General features: G+C 41.8%; 1 protein-coding gene across 5 annotated transcripts in view; it reads right to left on the reverse strand.

The window, feature by feature from the left end:
- ATRNL1 (attractin like 1) overlaps positions 1-20701 on the reverse strand; it is a 1008890-nt gene that overhangs the window by 489019 nt on the left and 499170 nt on the right. For all 5 annotated transcript variants that reach the window (XM_053305805.1, XM_053305806.1, XM_053305802.1 and 2 more), the window contains exon 25: positions 20309-20370. In XM_053305805.1, the coding sequence (XP_053161780.1) occupies positions 20309-20370 (62 nt within the window). The remainder of the gene's footprint in view (positions 1-20308; positions 20371-20701) is intronic.

The following is a 20701-nucleotide window of genomic DNA, read 5'->3' on the forward strand; positions in this document are numbered from 1 at the left end:
ATTATTATTATTAATTTATTTGATTTCTATACCGCCCTTCCAAAAATGACTCAGGGTGGTTTACACAGAGAAATAATAAATAAATAAGATGGATCCCTCTCCCCAAAGGGCTCACAATCTAAGATAGACACCAGCAACAGTCACTGGAGGTTGAATTGCACATTTGTGCCTGGCTGCACATTTTAAAGCTGTTTTAAAGGGCTGTGCTGGGTTGCTATGGGTAAGAGTGGACAGGGAGGTTCCCATGCAGGAATTCCTTCCACATGCACTAAAGTGAAGATGCAACCTATTATTTGCCAAGTAAAATAGGGAACAAGATGCATTAAACCAATCTTTGACTGAAGCATATATTGAAAATTAAATTGATTTCAGTAGAAATTGATCGTATTCTATGGTTTTTCATTGGAAAGTATCCAGATCAGTGCATGTAATACTCAGTGCAGCAAACCATCTGGGTATCCTAATGACAAACATATTAGCATTTTGACGCTACCATTTTGTGATCAAAAGCAACAATGTTCAATCACTGGTTTCTCTTTTTAGTCTTCTTTATATGTATCCAAACCATATAATAATACACTGCAGTACCAGCACGTTCATCTCTGGTATGCTAATGAGAAAAACCAAGAAATATTATAGAACTCTGTTCATTATCACTAGATTTCCTCAGTAGACATCATGGATACAGGATTTTTTCTCAAGGCCATAATGAATGCCAACTGTTATAAATCATTTGCACATAGTAACTGAATTACTATTCATTTTTAATTATACCAATTTAAAATATCTGTACACACATATACACAAATTATGACATTTCTTTTAAAAATTCATTTGAGGAAATGGCATTACAAATTTTTAAAAGGCCAGAAAATGTAAATTCAAGTCTTTTTAAAAATATGACAAGATTTAGGCTAGTTTTCTCATTATATAAGGTGACACAGGGTCTCACAGGTAAAATGATTTGACAAACATCAGGATTTTCCACATTTGTTTGTATCCATGTGTAATGATATTTTCAGAATGAGAAAAAGGTCCTTCTATTCTCTAGGTTTTCAAACCTATTTATATTGGGATATTAACATTACTATGATTCAACAGAAGACTATAAGCTAAAGTTATGCTATGACAATTGAACATCAAATTGAATGGTATAGGCTGCAATTAATACCTCAAGTTTTGTATAGCAAGTAGTATTTGCAGGATCTGCTAATGTGAGAAGAAATACCCAGATTCAGGACACTTAGAATTACTCTTGAATATGTTACTCCTATGGCCTTAGTTCCATATTATTGTGAGTGCTAACATGATGAAGCAATTAGTACATGAAAACATTAAAGTCGGAGAAATAATGAACATATCCCCTTATTAGCCATGCTATAAAAACTGAGCTTCCTAGCTCCTTGTTGATTGCATATATGTTAAGGAATTATAAATGACATTGTCTGAAAAGCTATTTTGCCTCACAATGTTCTCTGTTCTTCATTTTCTGAAGCTTGGAACGTACAGCATCTTGGAGGAAATGGGTGCTACAAAAGGTGAATGGGTGAATCAAAGCTACTAGTGGTAGTTCATACAGGGATAATGTTGTGATTGATGTGGAAAGTACTAGAAAACAGACTGCCGGGCACAAAATTTTGTCATTGATGGCTGAGGAAAGATACTTCAGGACAATGAACTATTCTGAAATTATTTTTATACTGCTTAATGATAAATTCCTGCTGGTGAATCAGGTTCCATGCACCTGCTCTTAATAACTCAACATGCAATTCAGATCTTAATCTGGAACCACTCTACAAGCAGCTGCCCAATACCTCTGCCCTACACATAACTGAACAATTAAAGGATATTAAAACACTTTCTTTAAAGGAGAAAAATGAAATGTGTAGTGCTTGCCAGCTTGATCAAAATAAAATAACATACCTACCCACACACACACATATATATCTCCAAATCAGTTTTGGCCACATTCAACAGTGGTGACTGTTTTCCAGAATGGCCTCTCAGGTGAGCCATTTTGTGATGAATATATATTGAACAAGATGGTATTTTATTTGCTTCAATTTTATACCAGTCACAAGTTAACCTCCATCCTTGATATGCTTGAGATGGCTGTACAAGTACCATTTCTAATACCTGTGCAAACTGACTACTGGAAGTTACTCCACACTCTTCATTTTTGCTAATTTGATCAAACATGCTTGTGTGGCTGAGTTCAGGGCCAGTTCTAGAAATGTTGGGGCCTACTGCAAAATTAGGTTTGAGGGCCACAGTTTCCTGATTGGCAGAAAGAAGCATATTATGTGTAAAAGAAATTACCTGCTTCTTCTTTTTATTTTTATGAGAACCAGATAAATTTTTCCTGTTCTTAATGTTATCTCTTTAAATTGTATGGTTGAGTTCACTATAATTACCTTGGACGAAAGGGTGGGGAGGTTGTTAGCACCTTGATTCCATTCTCCTTTGGCTGATGAGCTGCCTTGGCTAAACTGGCAACACTCTTGAAGGGAAAAAAGAGAACAGCCTCCAAGAAACTTATCCTTTCCATCTGCCTCATTTTCACTGCAGGAGTCATCCATTGAATCCAATAGGCAGGAGATTTAGGGTGGAAAAAATGAAGGACTTATTCACACTGTGCATCATTACGCTAAGGAATTCAGTGTGCAGAACACACACATTGAATTCCGATGGTCCCAGGTTTGATCTCTAGCTGCAAGATTACTGGGTAGCGGAGCTGGGGAGGAACTTAGAGAGCTGCTCTCCGTCAGGGTAGATAATATTTGGCTAGGTGGATCAAAGTCCTGACTCAGTGCAAGGCATTTTCCTATGTTTGGGGAAAGCTTCTGAGATAGAACCCCTGCTTTGCATGTAGCAAGTGCCAGTTCCAACCAAGTATTTCCAGTAAACGTGATTCTCAGGTTGGTAGCAGGGCTCAGAGAGAGAAAAGCTTTCCGGGACTTCTCTCTGCCTAAGACCCCGGAGAAGGCTTGCAGACACAGTAAGCAGTCAACTTGCTACAACTAGAAATCTTATAGCAATTATCTGCCTTTCCCAGAGAGGTTGAGGCACATCAGCAAAGGGAGAGAAAACAACCATGTTAGCAGCAGCTGCTCTTCTCTCCAGTCCTGACTCTGTGGGTGCATGGTGACTTGTGCCCAGGCTGATTTGTTCCCACAGCTCTGAATCAGTGTTCCCTGTAACAGGAATTCCCAGATGTTGTTGACTACAACTCCCACCATCCCCAGCTGCAATGGCCTTTGGCTGGGGATCATGGGAGTTGTAGTTAATAACATTTGGGAATCCTTATTACAGGGAGCACTGCTCCAAATCATCTTTGTGAAGACTACTCAGAAACGGATTTTAAAAAATGAGAGAGATAATTTGGGAGGAGGAGTAAGGAAGTGGCTGGCTTTGATCGGTAAGATAACTTCAATGCAAAATGCTGAGGATGGCTTAAATTATCTCCCTTCGCTGAGAATGGAAGTTACAGGGGGGAGGCAGGCAAGCACACCTCCTCTTTCTCCCTTATGAAATGTTGTGGGATGGGGAAGAGAAAGTGAGGGAAAGAAAGGATAGGGTGGATAAGAGTTTTACCACAATTTCTATCAAAGGGAATGGAAGGGGAAAGTGGACAGATGACCCTGGAGTGGCTGAGGACGGAGTGGGTAGGTCATTGGAGATCTTTACTAAATCGTAAGTTCCTGAGAGTGAAGCAAATGGTGGGGAGGAGAGAGAGAGAGAGAGAGAGAGAGAGAGAGAGAGAGAGAGAGAGAGAGAGAGAGTGGTTCCTCCCTGCTAGAGAGAGAGAAAGATGGTTTCTCCCTGCTTGCAAAAGCAGGGAGAGGCATTCCCAGCCAGGCTGGGAGCCCAGCACTGGCTGGGAATGCCTCTCCCTACCTTTGCAAGCAGGGAGAAGCTATCTCGGCCATGCTGCAAACATGGCACTGGCCGAATTTTACCTCCATACCAGGCACACGGCCTTGTTTCCTAACATGGCCATGCCCCCTGCGGCTGACTTCAGATGCAGGGGCATCTTATGTCAGATACAAAGTGCGTGGCTGGGGCCGGTGGCAGCCTCACTAAGCCACAGATTCTCTGTCTACCTCTAATGAGCCCGTACACTTATATCAACCAAGATGCTGTCCTTACTACCCTGGTTTAGATAATGCTTTCCATGGAAGAGGTTTTGTAACAAATACACTCACTTGTAACTACCTCTTGTGATTTACTGGTATCGTATCACTAGTTTTCTGCTAAGAATTTAAGTAAAGTCTAAACCTAGGTTATATACTCTAAAATAAATTATTAAAATGCAAGTACAATAAACAGTCATTTTAATGCTAACGTAGTGCTTTGCCTCTGAAGTCAAGTTCTCAAATTAAGGAACATATCCAGGTTCATTTGAATTAACCATGTAGAGAACTATATTTTACATAGAAGACAAAATTTATATCAGTTACTTATACTTCTGTGAACAGTGCCACTTGCGTGTCTCCATATAAATTGTGTCTGGCAATTAAACTTGTTTGTATAGCTCTGAACTCATAGAGTTATACTATGAACAGATGTTCAATTAACAATGACTAAAAACCATCAATCAAAAGCAGGAAATGCAGGTCAGTTGATCAGATAAAGATCTTACAACTGCAATGACTCAAAGAACGGCAGAGGCGTAACTAGGGAAAACGGCGCCCGGGGCAAGCACTGAAATTGCGCCACCCCCCACCCACCCCCCAACATACATCTGACTGACACACATGTGTTTTTTCCTCACAACAACCCTGTGAAGTTGGCTTGTATCTCAAACATCAGAATTATGATGCAATGATACATACTACATTATACTTAGGTTTTTCCTCACAACAACCCTGTGGAGTTGGCCTGTATCTCAAACATCAGAATTATGATGCAATGATGATACATACTACATTATACTTAATCCAAAAAATTAAGTATAGTCATTTTAACAGGAAACAACTGTCTGAACAGGATCAAAGCAATCTTTCAAAAACATTAAGTAGGGCAAAGGAAACTGATGTGTTAGAATACAGAACTTTGAAGTTAAGGGGATATTGCATCATCCCCTGCTAACCGGGCAAAGAGGCACCTTTTACCGTGGTGATTCTCTTTATTTAGCAGGGGGAGAGTAACTGGCCCTATACACCTCCAGGACAGTACCTCCAGTGACTGTTGTTGGTGTCTCTCTTATGTTTCTTTTTAGATTGTGAGCCCTTTGGGGACAGGGATCCATCTTATTTATTTGTTATTTCTCTGTGTAAACCGCCCTGAGCCATTTTTGGAAGGGCAGTATAGAAATTGAATTATTATTATTATTATTATTATTATTATTATTATTATTATTATTATGGCCAAACCAAGGCTTCTACAAAGCCACAAGTTGGGCATGAAGACCAGGTATTCACAGTTACACTGCCTCTAGGTAAAGTTTCTATTTGACTATCATGGCTAATAACCATTAAAGCTATACAAGTCAGTGACCACCATGTCTTGTGACAATGATAACTGCATTCATAACTGCATTTTATGCCTTTTCTTTGTCCTGAATCTACTGCCTGTAAGTTCCACTGGGTAATTCCAAGTTCCTATGGGTGTGTGTGTGTGTGTTATTTAGTCCACTTTCCCATTATATATAGCTCATAAGCCCATCATAACCTCCACATGTAGCACAATGCTATGCATATTGCTCAGAAATAACTGCTACTAAGTTTAATAGATCTGTTAAAGATTGTAGCCTTATAGCATAGCAAGGTTGGAGTGAACCAGACAAAGAGTGAAGATGGGCCCTTGCCTCAGCTCCCCACCTCCTTCTTCAGAGAGGATGAATTTCAAGAGAAAGGAAAGAGCAACCTAGTGGTCAGCGGGCAATCCTCATCTTCCTCAGGGGCTTTGGGAAGCCCCTCCTTCATTCAACTATAGCTATGCCCCTATCAAAGCTTACTTAAAAAGAAATCCCAGTATTCAGGGGGACACTTACCTATAAGTAAGCCTGGGATTGAGCGCGCGCACACACACACACCCAACTAAGAAGCTCCTTCAAGAACTTTAGCTGGTAGGAAGCCCTTCTCCATAAAGAAGCTGCCCGAACTCTTGACCACCTTGGTTACCCTTTTCTGCAATAAGATGATGGTTTCCCCTTTTGCTAGTAGCTTCCCACACGGCAAAGGGGAAAACGGACTTGAATTCCCTCTCTCTTTCCTATGCCACCACAGCGGGAAGCCAGCACCGCAGCGAAGCCAGCCCAAACTCTGCAGCAATTGTTACCATTCATTATTACTCACGAGTTGCCCAAGAAGTCGTGGAAGTGGATAGCGGCATGCGTAGTGTTCGCCTGGAAATTGGGCGCTTCGTCTCCTAGCAGTAGGCCCGGCATGGTGGGCAACAAGACCCGAAAACCCGCTCAGCAATGTTCACACAACAGCACCCCAAAGGAAACGGGAAGCGAGCGAGTCAAAGCGAGACTCTGCTTTGAGAGACACAGCGTGGGTTTAAGGGGCGGGATTATGAGGCGGAACTAACGGAAACGCCCACCTTCGGTTCTTTAATGCTACATGCTGGAGCGTACGCTGTACAGAGCACGATTGCATAATATGTGCAGTTGCAACCCGAGCAAATAGATATTTATTTTTACTCATAAATAATGTGACTGTATTCAGTGGGGCTTTGCTCCCAGGTATGGGTGCATAGGATTGCAGGCTTACTCTGGAGAAAGGCTGCAAAACTCTATACACACTTACTCGAGAATAAGCTCTAATGCGGTTTCTGTGGGACTTCGTTCTTCTTAGGATTGGACCGTAAGAAAATGGTTGAATGAACTTCTTTCAATCTGTGTATAATTGACGGCCCAATCGTACTCGGGCTTACTCCTGAAATAAAAGCATTGCACTGTCCTCTCCCCCCGCGCCCTAGAAGCTTGGGGAAGAAGCGAGGTAAGCTAAAAATCGAATACTATCATTCCAGGTTTGACACCCGTCCCAATAATCCCATTAAAACGTACTTTAAAAGAATTGCGCCGTTATGCCCAATCCGTGCTGGGTGTCCGTGTGTGTCCTCGTCCTGCCTGCACCTGCTGCAGCCCAGCCCCAGCAACGACGCTTTCCTCCGCGACCACGCCCATGCAGGTGAACCGAGCTGGGAGGACGTACGCACCGCACGCATGCGCAGCGTGACTCGGCACGCTGGCCGAGTCGTGCGTGCGTGCGGCTAGAGACCCAAGCCACTAGAGGGCCTCTTTCTGGCTGGCTTGAAGTTCAAGAGCAAGCCACAGCCAAGGCAAGCAGCAGTGAGCAATGCATGAAAGGCGCCCGCCGCGGTGCCCGGCGCCCGCCAAGCCAGCCAGGCCAGCAAAGCAAGGGGGGGTGCGGGCACGGAAGGGACCGCTGGCACTCGTGGGGGAGGGGGCACCGACGCTGCTGAGCCAGAGAACTTTGTATTAAAAAAAATATTTTTTTAAAAAAATATTTTTTGGATCGGCGGGGGTCATGGCGGTGCCCCCCACGTGACTCAAAAAGATGGCGCCTGGGGCATGTGCCCCCCCCGCCCCCCCATTGTTACGCCTCTGAAGAACGGCCTGTGTCAACCCAGTTAAATGACACTGTAAACTTAGCAAGTTGGAAAAAAATGATTCCCTAAAAAAATCTGACATGGATCCTTAGTATGAGGAAATCTATATTTCTTCATTCCTAATGAACATTTTGGGACCTAGATAACCCAGATGTTATTGGACTTCAATTCCCATAATCCCCCACCAAATGCCACTGGGGCTGGGGATTATGGGAGTTGAAGTCCAATAACATCAGGGGACCCAATGTAGAGAATCCCTGAGCTTGTCTCTAGCCCGGTTCCTCTGGGCTGGATAAATGATAGCTTTGAACTTCTAAACTAGTAGAAGAACTATAGATTGGATATGAAAGTAAAGTTATGGTGAGGTGCATGAAGCCTAGGTTTTAAGGGAGCACAATGTGCAAGACTGTAGAACCTTCCTACAGTTCACATGGTGTGCAAGTTTAGAAGCCATAACACACACTTCTTGGCACATGAATGAATTCTTAAAGAGCCTTAACTCATTTCTTAAACTGAAGAAAAGAGAGTTTTTAAAACCTAGAGTTTCCTTGTTTTTTGGGCAGGTTTTTTTGCAATTCACTTAACTACATGAGCCCTCTATCAGTCTGATATAATATTTAGCATTTATTCTGCTTTTAGATGTCCAAAGTACATTGCCTACCTGACCTTAGTACATTTATATCAACCCTCTAAGGTAGGCCATTTTTATTGTTCCTGTTTTTATATTATCTCCATAGTTTGATAAATGATTAGCAAAGTGTGTTAGGTATGTCACAATACTACACAATGCAGTGCACTGTTGCTGCCCCATAACTAGTGTGTGCTGGGGGATGGGAGGTGAGGAGGGGAAGTGTTTTTATCCCCTAATTGCCAGGGAAGGGGTGTTTATGGCTAGGGCAGCATCATTTACAACCCTCTGTAATGGAAGGATGGGTAATGGTAAGGATGAGTGACAGCTGGAGAGCAAGATGGAATGTTAGGAAGAGTAGAGCAAGTGACAGGTAGAAGTGACAGCTGAGAATAACAGCTGAAGGATCAAGGTGGACCAAAAGAGGCTGACAAGGAGAAAGCTGACAGAGGAAGAGTGCCAGTTATAGTCGACGTTGTTAGTCAGAAACAGTTCCTGGCATGATGTGCAGCCTTTTGTCACCAAAAGGAGGGCTACAAGTGCTCAAACAGCCTTCAGGATCCCTGTGCTGGAACTGGCTTTGAAAACCAGTCTGGGAGTGGAAAGAGAGTGGGAGCAATTTTCACATCTCTCCCCTCCCTCCCAAACCCCCTTCCAGCTGTAGAAATCCATTCCTGAGGGTCATGCAGCAATCCTTGTTCATACCAGAGGCCAACCAGAGCTTCAATCACCACATCTGGCAGTGAGAAACTCCCTGAGGGCTGCATGGAAACCTATTGGATCCATAAGCCTCTGGGTCAGACCATCTTAATGGGTTCCCCACCTCTGCAAAGGCCAAAATGTGTGTGTGGGGTGGGGGTGGTGTAGATATCATCTGTCCATGACAATGAAGTACCAATAAACCTCTTCACTCCCAGGTCACTTGCATCTTGGCCAATAACTTCACCGGCTCCAGTGTGCTTTGCTACTAGGGTTGCCAAAAGTCCTGGATTGGCTAGGACATCCCTTAATTTTGGGAGAAAGAGAGCAGGGGCCCTAATGGGAGGTGGACTCCAGCCCAGCTGCACCCAATCAGCAATCCAGGAAGCAGGCAACAGCTGCGGGGCAAGGCACCCCCCCCCATAAGGACTGATAAAAGCCCTTCTCAGTCTCCTCCATAGAAACTTTTCAATCATGCCTTCAGTATATGTTTTTGCCTATAAAACCCTCCCCCCAAAAGGCATTAATCTCCTCTTGCACCAATCTCTGGCACTCTTGCACCCCATCCTGCACTGCCCTCATGCAAGTGGTTCGCACGCAGCCCATAGCTTGCCATGTGCTTGAGCCAACTGGAGAGAAGGGCCCCAGCTAGATCAGGTAGATATGAAAAAGGGTTCTATTATTTCTTTTTCTTTCACCCTTCAAACCTGTTTCCCTTTCTAGTGCCACGATATGGTGAGTGTGCTTTAGTATCCACCAGAGCCATCTCCAGCAAGTGTGCCAAACCCCCAATACGAAAAGACCACTATTAGTGAGGTTGCTGGGCCCGAATCTCTTGCTTAACTTCCCTCCTTTCACTTTCTGTACCCTTATTACCTCTCAATAAAGCAACTCCTGTTTTCAAGGCATGTGGCTATACTCTTTTGTCCTTTCCGACACATCCACACTACAACCAAATTTCCCAGGTATTTTAAGATTAATACAACTATAGACTGGTCTGTACCCGTTGGAAACTAATTTTCCCCACTTTGAACAAAGCATAGTCAGGAAGGGTAGTAGTTGCCACACTTCTGCGCTGACCCATCAACAAGTGCTAGAAATAAACCCATGAACCCAGTTACCCCAGCGGGGGGGACACTTGGCATGAACTTTGAAATTCTCCCCAAGACAATCAGGCAGGAATACTGAGGTGCAACAGGACAAGAGGTACACTAATGGAATAGCCAACCTGTCTTGAAGGCCCAACATCAAGAACCACTCAACATTCTATCATATCATATCATATCATATCATATCATATCATATCATATCATATCATTATCATATCATATCATATCATATCATATCAAACAGATTAATACAGAAGACCAATATTATAAAAATGATCTATACATATGATATAAACAGATTTTTATATTTACTCCAATGAGAGAAGGATGTAACATATGACAACAAAAAAACCTAATTGACAGCATGCACAACGTACATTGAAAACACTCTCACAATTTAACAGCATGCTGTCAAATGAAAGCAAATTCTCTGTAAAGATCTTATAGTATATTGCCTAATAAAGTTCAAGATTTGAACTCTAGTAACTCTCCTTTCATCTATTTCAAAGAGGAAGTTAAAAAAGATTTATAGTGAGTGGTTTAATTTTAAAAAATGGAAATGGACTCTTCATAGAATAAATAAACTTTCTGACCCGTTACGTGATTCTTTATCTTATTCAGGGAAAAGACTTTCATATTTCATATAATGTTATGAACCTATACTGAAGAAACTGAATTCATGACCTTCATGGCTGAAATATTTTATATTTCTTCCAAGAAGTGAAGTTGCTTTAAAATGTATGGTGTGACTGGTTGCATGAGTGTCCTATTCCACGATGCAATGACTTTCTAACAAAAGAACTCAGTGTTAAACAGAAATGCATGATTGTATGTCACATACTTCATTTTACATACTTTTCCCCCAGCAAGAGTGTTAATCTCAATGCTGGAAAATGTTTTGTGTGAAATAATATATCATGGGATTATTTACAAAGGAGTTTAAAATAGACAAATGTTGCCTACACTACATTGTGGTGTGACTTTTCACACTTACTGTAGCTGCCTCAGTGCCCAATCTTATACCACACTACTTTGATCATGGAGCAACCAAGATTAAGCAACCAAGTTTCACAATCAGGGCATAACCACTATGGAGATGGGGGAAGTGAGTGCCTGGGGGCTGTGGGTCTAGGGGTTGCATCCCACCTCCTTGCCCCCTTGTCACTCTCCGATGTCAACAAGCTGCCCATTCCAGCAAGAACAGGAGGTATCTTTAGAACATAAGAAAAGCTCTGCTGGCTCAAGCCCAAGGCCCTTCTAGTCCAACATCCTGTTTCACACAATGGCCCACCAGATGCCACGGGAAGCCTACAGGCAGGAATGGAGGGCATGCCCCCTCTCCTGCTGTTACTCCCCTGCAACCGGTACTCAGAAGCATCCTGCCTTTGAGGCTGGAGGTGGCCTACCTCCAACTAGACCTCTCCTCCGTGAAGTTATCCAAACTCCTCTTAAAACCATCCAGGTTCATGGGTGTCACTGCATCTTGTGGCAGAGAATTCCAGAAGTTGATTATGCATTGTGTGAAAAAATACCTCTGTTTGCTGGTCCTAAATTTCCTGGCAATCAATTTCATGGGATGACCCCTGGTTCTAGTGTTATGTGAGAGGCAGTGTATGAGTGGTGTGTGTGTGGGGGGGGGGAGTGCATGCATCTCAAATCTTGCTTCGGGGCTGCCTCCAACCTTGTGAGAACCCTGTTCACAACCATTCTGCAGCAGGTTAAATGGCTTCAGAAATCAGCTGTTAGCACATTCTCCATCCATCCTTTTCCTTCAGCAGTCACCCAGTCTCCCTTATTCTGATGGGAACAAAGGGATCCTACAGCATCCAGACACAGCATCCTAAATGTTCCAAGCCTCTCAAACCCACGGGTGTTAATACAATCTATTAGTACAAGCTATATTTAGTATAATCTATTACCACATTTGCTCTGGTGCATGATTGTTACCATGCTTTGTGACTATGCTTTGGCTTAAGTGGACATATTAACTCAAATCAAATGCACATGTCCGTACATCCATGTTGTTTTATAAGGTAGCCAGAGAGTTGGCCAGGGGCAAAGGTAGTATCAATGTTAGACCACTATGTTGGTAGTATCGATGTGAGAAGGGAGCAATGGAGTCAAGGCAGGCTTTTTGGAAAACAATGGTCACGTTTATTAAAGAACAGCAATTAACAAGACAAGATCCCGACTATGGGGTGCTGGTCCTCTAGAATACTACCAGATTCCAATAGATGCAAACTTGAGAGGATTGCCTAGCATAGGGGGACTGAGAGAGAGATGAGGGATGACAAACAAAGTGAAAGGGATAGAGTCACAATCATATACCTATCATTACCAGTCATCCTGTGCATAAGTATTTCTCTTTATACTGCACATTGGCTAGAAGATGGAAGCTACAGTATACAGGGCAAGGGGATTTCTCCAGAAAGGCACACATTGAGGCTCTCCACACAAGCAGTGTGGACAGCCTGCAAGAAGTTTGCAGGAAGAGCGGGCTTGAGCCACTCTCTCCGCACATGAGCAGGCAGCTTGCCCTCCGTCACAGAGCTGGTTGGGGTGGCGGGGATCAGGGGCCTCCTGGCCCCCAGAAGTCCCAGAATGCCCTACGTGAGTGCATGGGGCATTCTGGGGAGCCCCCCCCAATGCTGGGAGGCATTTAAGGGGGCTGGCTGCTGGGAGCCACACGGCTTCCATTGCAGCACACAAGCAGCAGAAACCACGCTGGACTCCCTTAGCCTGGTTTCTGCTGCTTATGAGAATAGCCTCACTGAGTTCAAAAAGCAGGATTCTTTTATAATAAAATTTTGTTTCAGGGGATGGCTGGGTATGAGTCCTTCTTGGCAATGATTGCTCTGAAAAAAAGACTTAATGGGTCTGAGGATACTGAGATACCTTGTTCCTATTCAGGCATCCCAAAAAGGCAAAGGGGCAAGTGCGGGTATCTTGTTGCAAGATTCTTTGTGCCAATGGAGTAGTATCTCTCAAGCATTACAGCAGAGCTGTTTCTGGGCCTCTTACCCAGAAGAGTTAAATTACCTTAAAGGGCTCTTGCCTTCCTTTAGGTGCTTGGTCATTGAAACTCCGCAAAGCTGATGTTGGGGGTGAGGACTAGTCTGTTATATGTGTAATCAATTTCTAGCCTTTTGTTTGGCTAGCCTATTCTGCAGGCAGCTATAATACCAAGACGGTCCTTTCCTGGCCCATTGGAATCCTATTGTCATCTAAAGCATCAGGAATGCAATCAAATCAGGACTAATTGCTCTCCCTTCCAACCAGGAGTCAGGCTTTGAGCAAAATGAGATTGCTAAAAGCAGGAGAAATATAGGGGCAAAAGAGTGTTACCAGGCATAGTAACAAAACTCTGCCATCTAGGAAAGATGGTGAATTGTTTCCTAGCAAGGATCAACTCAGATACCTCGTCACTTCTACCAAGAACAAGATGTCATGGCAGGTGTAACTGCGGAATGCCCTTCTTATTTTGTGGAACTACCATGCTTGATAATATTGGTCTACTCAGTTGCAATTCATAACCCACTTTATCCAGAGAAGTCACACTGTATTCACTATGAAACCTTTGGTGCTGCTCCAGGACTGTGACTGAGGAAGCAATATGTGAACAGTTTCCAGACCTTCAAAACCTTGTCTTTGCATTCACGTTATCCCATTGTCCTTTCCAAGCTGTCCTTTCGTGTCTGATTGCAGGGTGTTTTCACTTAAACTGATTATGAATATAAAATGCAATCAGAAAGCCATGCAGCCATAGCATTTCTATAGCATAGCATTGTAAACTGGAGCTCTGTATGGACATTAAAGACTTGCTCAAGCTGCAGGAAGAACATGAGAACGCTGAACCTAAATTTAGTCCAGGAAGAGAAAGTTGCATCAATCCATGGGGGAAAAAGAAGATGATGATACCGCACCCAAGGTCTTGTAGAAGACTAATTTAACATTTAGAAAATGATTGAACATGTTTTAGCTGTAGAGATCTTGTTACATATACTGAGACATAAACATACACATTAAGCTGCTCCCAATGCCAAAGAATATAATGCGTTCACACACAACAAGGACATCATTCATTATAAAACCAACATTTTCATAATGCATAATAAAATGTCTCAAACCTATTTCTTTGGGGAACCTAATCCTGTAATCCATTAGACAATGTGCACATATTGGTTTAAAAATACAATTATATTAAAATGATGGAGTATATTTTAATTAAACTTTTTCCATCGTCTATTTTAGAACAAAAGACTTTCACATAAAAACTGTATTTATTAAACTATTTAACTTACAACCGCATTTTTTCCTTTTAGAACAATCTCAATTCAATTTTATGACAAGTAGCCTTTTTAAAAAAGAAACCCAAATAATGCTTTATTTCACTTTAAGTTCACTTTGGGAACTTTTGTTGGAAAGCGGTATATAAGTTTTTATTTTTAAAACCTATTAATGTGGGTTGGGTAAAATTGAGTAGTATTGTGGAGTAAGTTTTGAATTATTATAGCAATGGTTTATATGTATAGTTATTGGGAACCGCGGAGACAGGCAAGCGGGAAGTCAATATTTACTTATTTGTAGAATTAGATAAATGAATGCAATTTTAATGTAAAAGCTATTGTAAAATCCAATAAAAATTTAAAATGCAAAAAACCCCAAACCTATTAATGGATCATAAGTAAAATAAATGCTAAGTAAAACTTTTTAACAAGAGAGAGTACATTACAAATTATTCTTTCTACAACTATTTCCAGATAAAACAGGTTTTCTATTTTCAATGACTTTGTCCTTACAAACTTACTTCTCATATATGTCTTATGTACTCTATATAAAAGGTTCATCTGCACCATGAAGTGATTCAAAGTACCACTTCATAATGGAGGGGTAATTTACTAGAGATTTAAATCCAAAGGGCTTTCAATTTTAACATATTCCTATCATCCTGAGAAGGTATTACATCTACTGCTCCAAAGGTAATATGTTTTATTAGTTTCCCACTGTATTTTTCTTCTTTTCACACAGTTTTTTCATTTGTGATATCATAAGGAAGCTGGTCATCTTGGTTGCCCTTGATCATCTGGTTGCACTGTACACAGAACTCCAAATGGGGCCGCACCATAGATTTGTATAAGGGCATTATAGTATTAGCAGTTTTTTTCCCAATCACCTTTCTAATGATTCCAAGTATGGAATTTTTCACAGCTGCCACATACTAGGGATGTCCATGAAATGGATTTTGCATTTTGTTTCAAGCTCTAAACAAGACACAGATGTCCAAAACATTATGTTGAAACAGTGGTCGACCTGGTGGTTTCAACAGAATAAAACTTGGAATTTCGTGTGTTTCAGCCATAGGGAACAATGGGGAAACTCAAAACACCCCATTGTTCCCCATGGGCAGCAGTAAGGGACACCAAAGTGGGTTGGGTGGTAAGGCAAGATGTGTGCCACCTCCCACCCAACCCACAAAAGAAATGAGCAAGCAGGCAATATTAAACAATTGTTTAACCTTTCCCTCCAGTTCCCATAGTGTCACGCCCTCGATCTCAGATAGCGAGGAGGAAGGGGAGGCTGACAGCCTTTCAGCCGATGCGGGGGTGCCTGAGGGGCAGAGCCCAGCTGTCAGTTCCCAAGAGACGGCTGAGGAAGGTCCGGCTGATGTTTCGGAGCAGGCACAGCAGTCTAGGGCAGCAGAGACAGTGATGGACAGACTGAAGGATGAGCTGTGTGGGCAACCCCCACTGACTCCACAGCAACGGCATGTCACAAGGCGGAGAGCACAGCTGGAAACTATTTGGAGGAGTAAACGCCTCTTGCAGAGGGCTGATAAGCCTTGAATCCCTGCCAGCTGAGAGTTATCAGCTTGGACTATAAAGCACATCAGCAGGTTTCTGTTAGCTGCTGGAAGACAACATTTGTCAACCCTCGTGTCGAGCTTTCAGCCCGAGCCTGATATAAAGAACTATTCCGAGCTGTGTTACATTTCTGCAGCCCAGTTTGTATTGTGGAGTATCTTCCTGGACTTCCCTTCTGGGTGGCCAGATTGCTGACACATAGGATTGGAAGCCTGTGCAAGAAAACCAACCAGCAAGAGAAAAACAGGACTCCAAAATGGTGCTCAAAACATCATAACATTTTAAATTGGCATGGGGTTGTTTTGTTTTGCGCTCGAAACAAGCTCTTTATTTAAAGGGTGTTTTGTTTCAACCTCAGAACACTCGAAGCCGTGTTTGTAGTTGAAACATTTTACACATCCCTATCACACTGAGTTGACACTTTTAACGTGCTGTCCACCACAACCTCAAGATCTCTCTCCTGGTCAGTCGCCAACAGCTCAGTCCCCATCAGTGTATATGTGAAGTTGGAGTTTTTTGTAGGGGTATGCATGGACAGTAATTTGGAACAGTTTGTGGTCTGGCAAACTGGTTTGGCTGTACCACAGACCAGTCCAGCAGTTTAAGGTGTTGCTGAGGGAGCGGTGAACAGTACCTTTAAAAGTATAGCAGCAGGCCCTTACCAGCGTGGCCCCAGACAGCTTCCTGCTGCCATAGTGCTACCCGTGGCAGAGGCGTGGTTCCATCACTCAACTGGCTTCTGCACATGTGCAGAGGAAACTGCCTGAGGTTGCGATCACACTGGTAAAGACATGCTGCTGTACTTTTAAAGGTGCCACTCCCCCAGTGCTGCCTCAAACTGCTGGACCTGTCTGTAGTTTGGCCAAACCGGTTTGCCGAACTGTAGATTGGTCCAGATTTGAAACATGGCCCAAACTATGCCCTGTGCACACCCCTAGTATTTTGCCCTTTACATTACAAATGCATCACTTTACATTATTGACATTGATCTGCATTTGCCATTTTGTTGCCGATTTACCCACTTAAACAGTTTAGTGTCACCTGCAAATTTGGCCACCTTACTGCTTATCCCAACTTCTAGATCATTTATGAATACATTTAAAACCACAGATCCTAGTACAGATCTATAGGGAACCCCACTTCTTACTTCCTTTCGTTGTGAAAACTTCCATTTTGTCCTATTCTCTGTTTCCTTCTCCTTTAACCAGTTACTAATCCACATTGAACCTGTCCCCTTATCCCATGACTGTGCAAGAGCATTGGATAAGGAACTTTATTAAAGACTTTTTGAAATTTCAAGTATATTATGTCAATTGGATGACCTGGATCAGCATTCAGGGGTCTCTAGGGACCCACAAATGATGTAACTTTTAAAAAGTAAAGCCCATGGCCAGAATCAATCTAGTAAGAATTACAGAACCCCTTTTTGCTCCACTGCTTTATTAATTAGGGCAGAGGCTAACAAAGTAAAAAGGGCATAAAATATTTGCTGAAAGGACTTCCCATGTGGAATACAACCTGTTAGGGCATTTGCAAACTATACACTGCATTAAGTCTGGAAACGTGACATTTGTGAATGTTGTTAATGCAAGTTCAAAACACTGAATCCACACTTCTTTCATATAGGAAATTTAAGACAAAAAAATTGCAAAAAGTATCACTTGTGAAAATGACCTTATTCTGAACAGCCATGGCAACCATGATATATGCTTGGCATACAGTCCTTGAAGATATTTTTTGCAGTCTTTCCCCATTCTCAAAAATGAACTGTGAAATAAGATTCAATGACAGATGCTACTGCCAAATATGTCATCATGTGATCAGATTTGGAATATAAGATGAGGACATAAAAAGGCACCAAGATAATATATTGTGTAATGAAACATACTGGGAGAGGAATGAACTCTTGCTCTAGAAAGTATATGCCATAGAGCAGAGGCTCAATAGACCAACATGTGACATAAGAGTAGGATGGGGTTCCAATACTTATTTTTAAAAATATAACACAGAATATCAGCAATATATTAACCAATTACTTTAAATTCAATCAGTTCTAATTCACAGGCAGCAGCAATAAAAATGAAAGTGTTTTAATTGCTGATATAGTTAAATGTACATAATGTACCGATGCAGGCTGAATATCTAACCTGTAATTAAACTATTTGTTTAAAAATCTAATAGCAAAAATAACTCCTATTGCTTGTATATTAAAGACAAAACAAAATAAAAAGCACTAAAATGCCTTGTTGGGCTGGTACAAACATCATAATCTGCATTTAAGAGGTTCGGAGTGAACCTCAAGATTAGATGCTCTCCCTTAAATCCTCAGCCTCCTTTTTCTCACATTTCTCCTTTAATCATATTGAATGCTTATATTAGCACCAATCTTTAAAACAATGTAACGTTACCTTCAGTTCAGAACCTTGATTTCAAATCCTGGCTAATAGTAAACACAGGTTAAAATTAACAGCTAGCCATGGTAAGGCAAATTTGGGCTGCAGAAATAAGGTCGTGGTGGAAGAATGCCCATGATCTTGTGGACCACCCATTACTTTCCCCAGGAACAATAACTTAGACCAGCAAGTTCCCAGTTTGCATCAAATTTCCTAAGAAATTTCCCATACTTTCCACAAAAGACTGGGAACAACTTTCAAACCAAGTCATGCTAGGACTTAATTTAGCCATGACTATACCGTGTCTCATAGATTTCAGTGGTGTTTCATCTGACTGTTGCCCTGGGACTTTATCTCTTCATCTGAATGTTGCCCTGCGATTTTAATGAGTTAATTAGAGTTCTAAAATGAACTTTTATAACCTGAAACTATAAGAATGACACATCTGCTACACAAAAATAAATAAATAGGCTAATTCTTAATCACCAAAACAAATTATTTTAAGGTAAATAACAAATCATACACAAATAGGGTTCTTTTTTGGAGGGCCTTTTAAAGGTGTTATTCCTTATTTATTCAACTTATATGCTGAACATATACTGAGAGAAGCTGGATAGGAAGGGGATGAGCATGGTCTCAAAGTTGGAGGAAGAAACATCAATAACCTGCGCTACTCTGATAGCTAAGAATGCAGATGATCTGCAAGCTCTAGTAATGAAAATCAAGGAGTAAGTGAAACAATGGGACTACAACTAAATGTAAAATAGACTAAACTAATGACAACAGGTACAGCAACCAGCCTCAGAAGTGATAATGAAGACACTGAAGTAGAGGACAGCTTCTGCCTTCTAGGATAGACAATTAACAGTAAAGGATCCAGCAGTCAAGAAATACGCTGCAGACTAGCACTTGGTAGGGTTACAATAAAGGCCTTGGCAAGGATATTTAGATGCCGTGACATGTCTATACCTATAAAGATTAGAATCATTTGGGCAATGGTTTTTCCTGTGACACTCTATGGATACAAAAGCTGAACTTTGAGGAAGCAGGATAGGAAAAGTATTGACGCTTTTGAACTTTGGTGCTGGATAAGACTTTTGAGAATACCATGGACAGCCAGGAAAACAAACAAATGGATCATACAACAAATCAATCCAGAATTTTTACTCGAGGTACAAATGACCAGGCAGAAACTATCATACTTCTGACACATTATGTGAAAACCCAGTTCCCTTGAGAGGTTCATAATGCTGGGGAAAGTTGAAGGAAAGAGAAGAAGAGGATGACAAGCAGCAAGGTGGATGGACTCGATTATGACAGCAATGAATACACCACTCAGAGTTCTTAAAGGCCAAGTTGATCATCCTGGAGAGAATCTCTGTGGTCGCTAAGAGTTGACACTGACTTGATGGCACTTAATCAATCAATCAATCAATCAATCAGATAATACTAGAGGGACTACTTAAATTTTAGGAAGAAAGAAGCTTATTTAATCCCAGAGCTTGTCTAACCAAGATCTAGGAAAGATCTAGGAAACTCAGCTCAGCATTTTAAGTAAGAGTTTAAGTTTATTAAAAGCTTTACAGGCTGCTAGCCATGTAGGGACAATGACACAGGGATATGTCCCCAGGCTGCTGGGCCCAGAAAGCCACCAAGCCCCGCCTTACCCCACATAGTACCCCTTCCTATCCCACTCCATCTCCCCATTCCCCCTCACCACGGGGGGGGGAGGGAAGGGGGGAGCAAGTGTACAACCGGTGAATCAAGGCATCCAGTCTCACATGTTGCATGTATTCCTTCTTAACCTTAATATGGGAAGACAACTTTCCTCATGTAAACCTGACTGCTCAGTATCCAAATACCCCAAATAAAACATTACTTCAACTACAGTAGAATGTGTACTGCAGAAACAAACAGAATGTGCTGTCTGTGTTCCTTTTTAAAATTCTGTCCAGGAGGTAGTATATCCACATTTTGACAGCAAAAGTCTGTGCTTGTAAGCATTATAAAGCAGAATTAATGATGTGAAAATGTTACCTGAAGAATGTGACAAAAAACTGCACCAGGTCCATGATGGTGTTGTGCTGTGAAAATGCAATCTGCAAAAAGGAGAAAAAAGTGAATCAATTTCATGCTCTGCTTCTACTAAGGTTGCTTTAAGAAGAGGTATTGGGCACAGTCAGTTAAGGTATCACTAAGAATATGTATATATTGCTTTTCAACAACAAAAAAAGTTCTCAAAGCAGTTCACATAGCAAAAGGAATAAAAAGATGGCTTCCTGTCCCAAAGGAGCTCACAATCTTAAAGTAATGCAAGCGGGGCACTAGCAACAGCCACTGGGAGAAAATGCCATGCTGTGGCAGTTGCTCAGCCCACCATTTAAAAGATGTCCACATTCAGTTCAAAGTGGTTTACACAGCAAAAAGAAC

This window comes from Hemicordylus capensis, chromosome 3 (assembly GCF_027244095.1).
Source record: "Hemicordylus capensis ecotype Gifberg chromosome 3, rHemCap1.1.pri, whole genome shotgun sequence".
NCBI lineage: Eukaryota > Metazoa > Chordata > Lepidosauria > Squamata > Cordylidae > Hemicordylus > Hemicordylus capensis.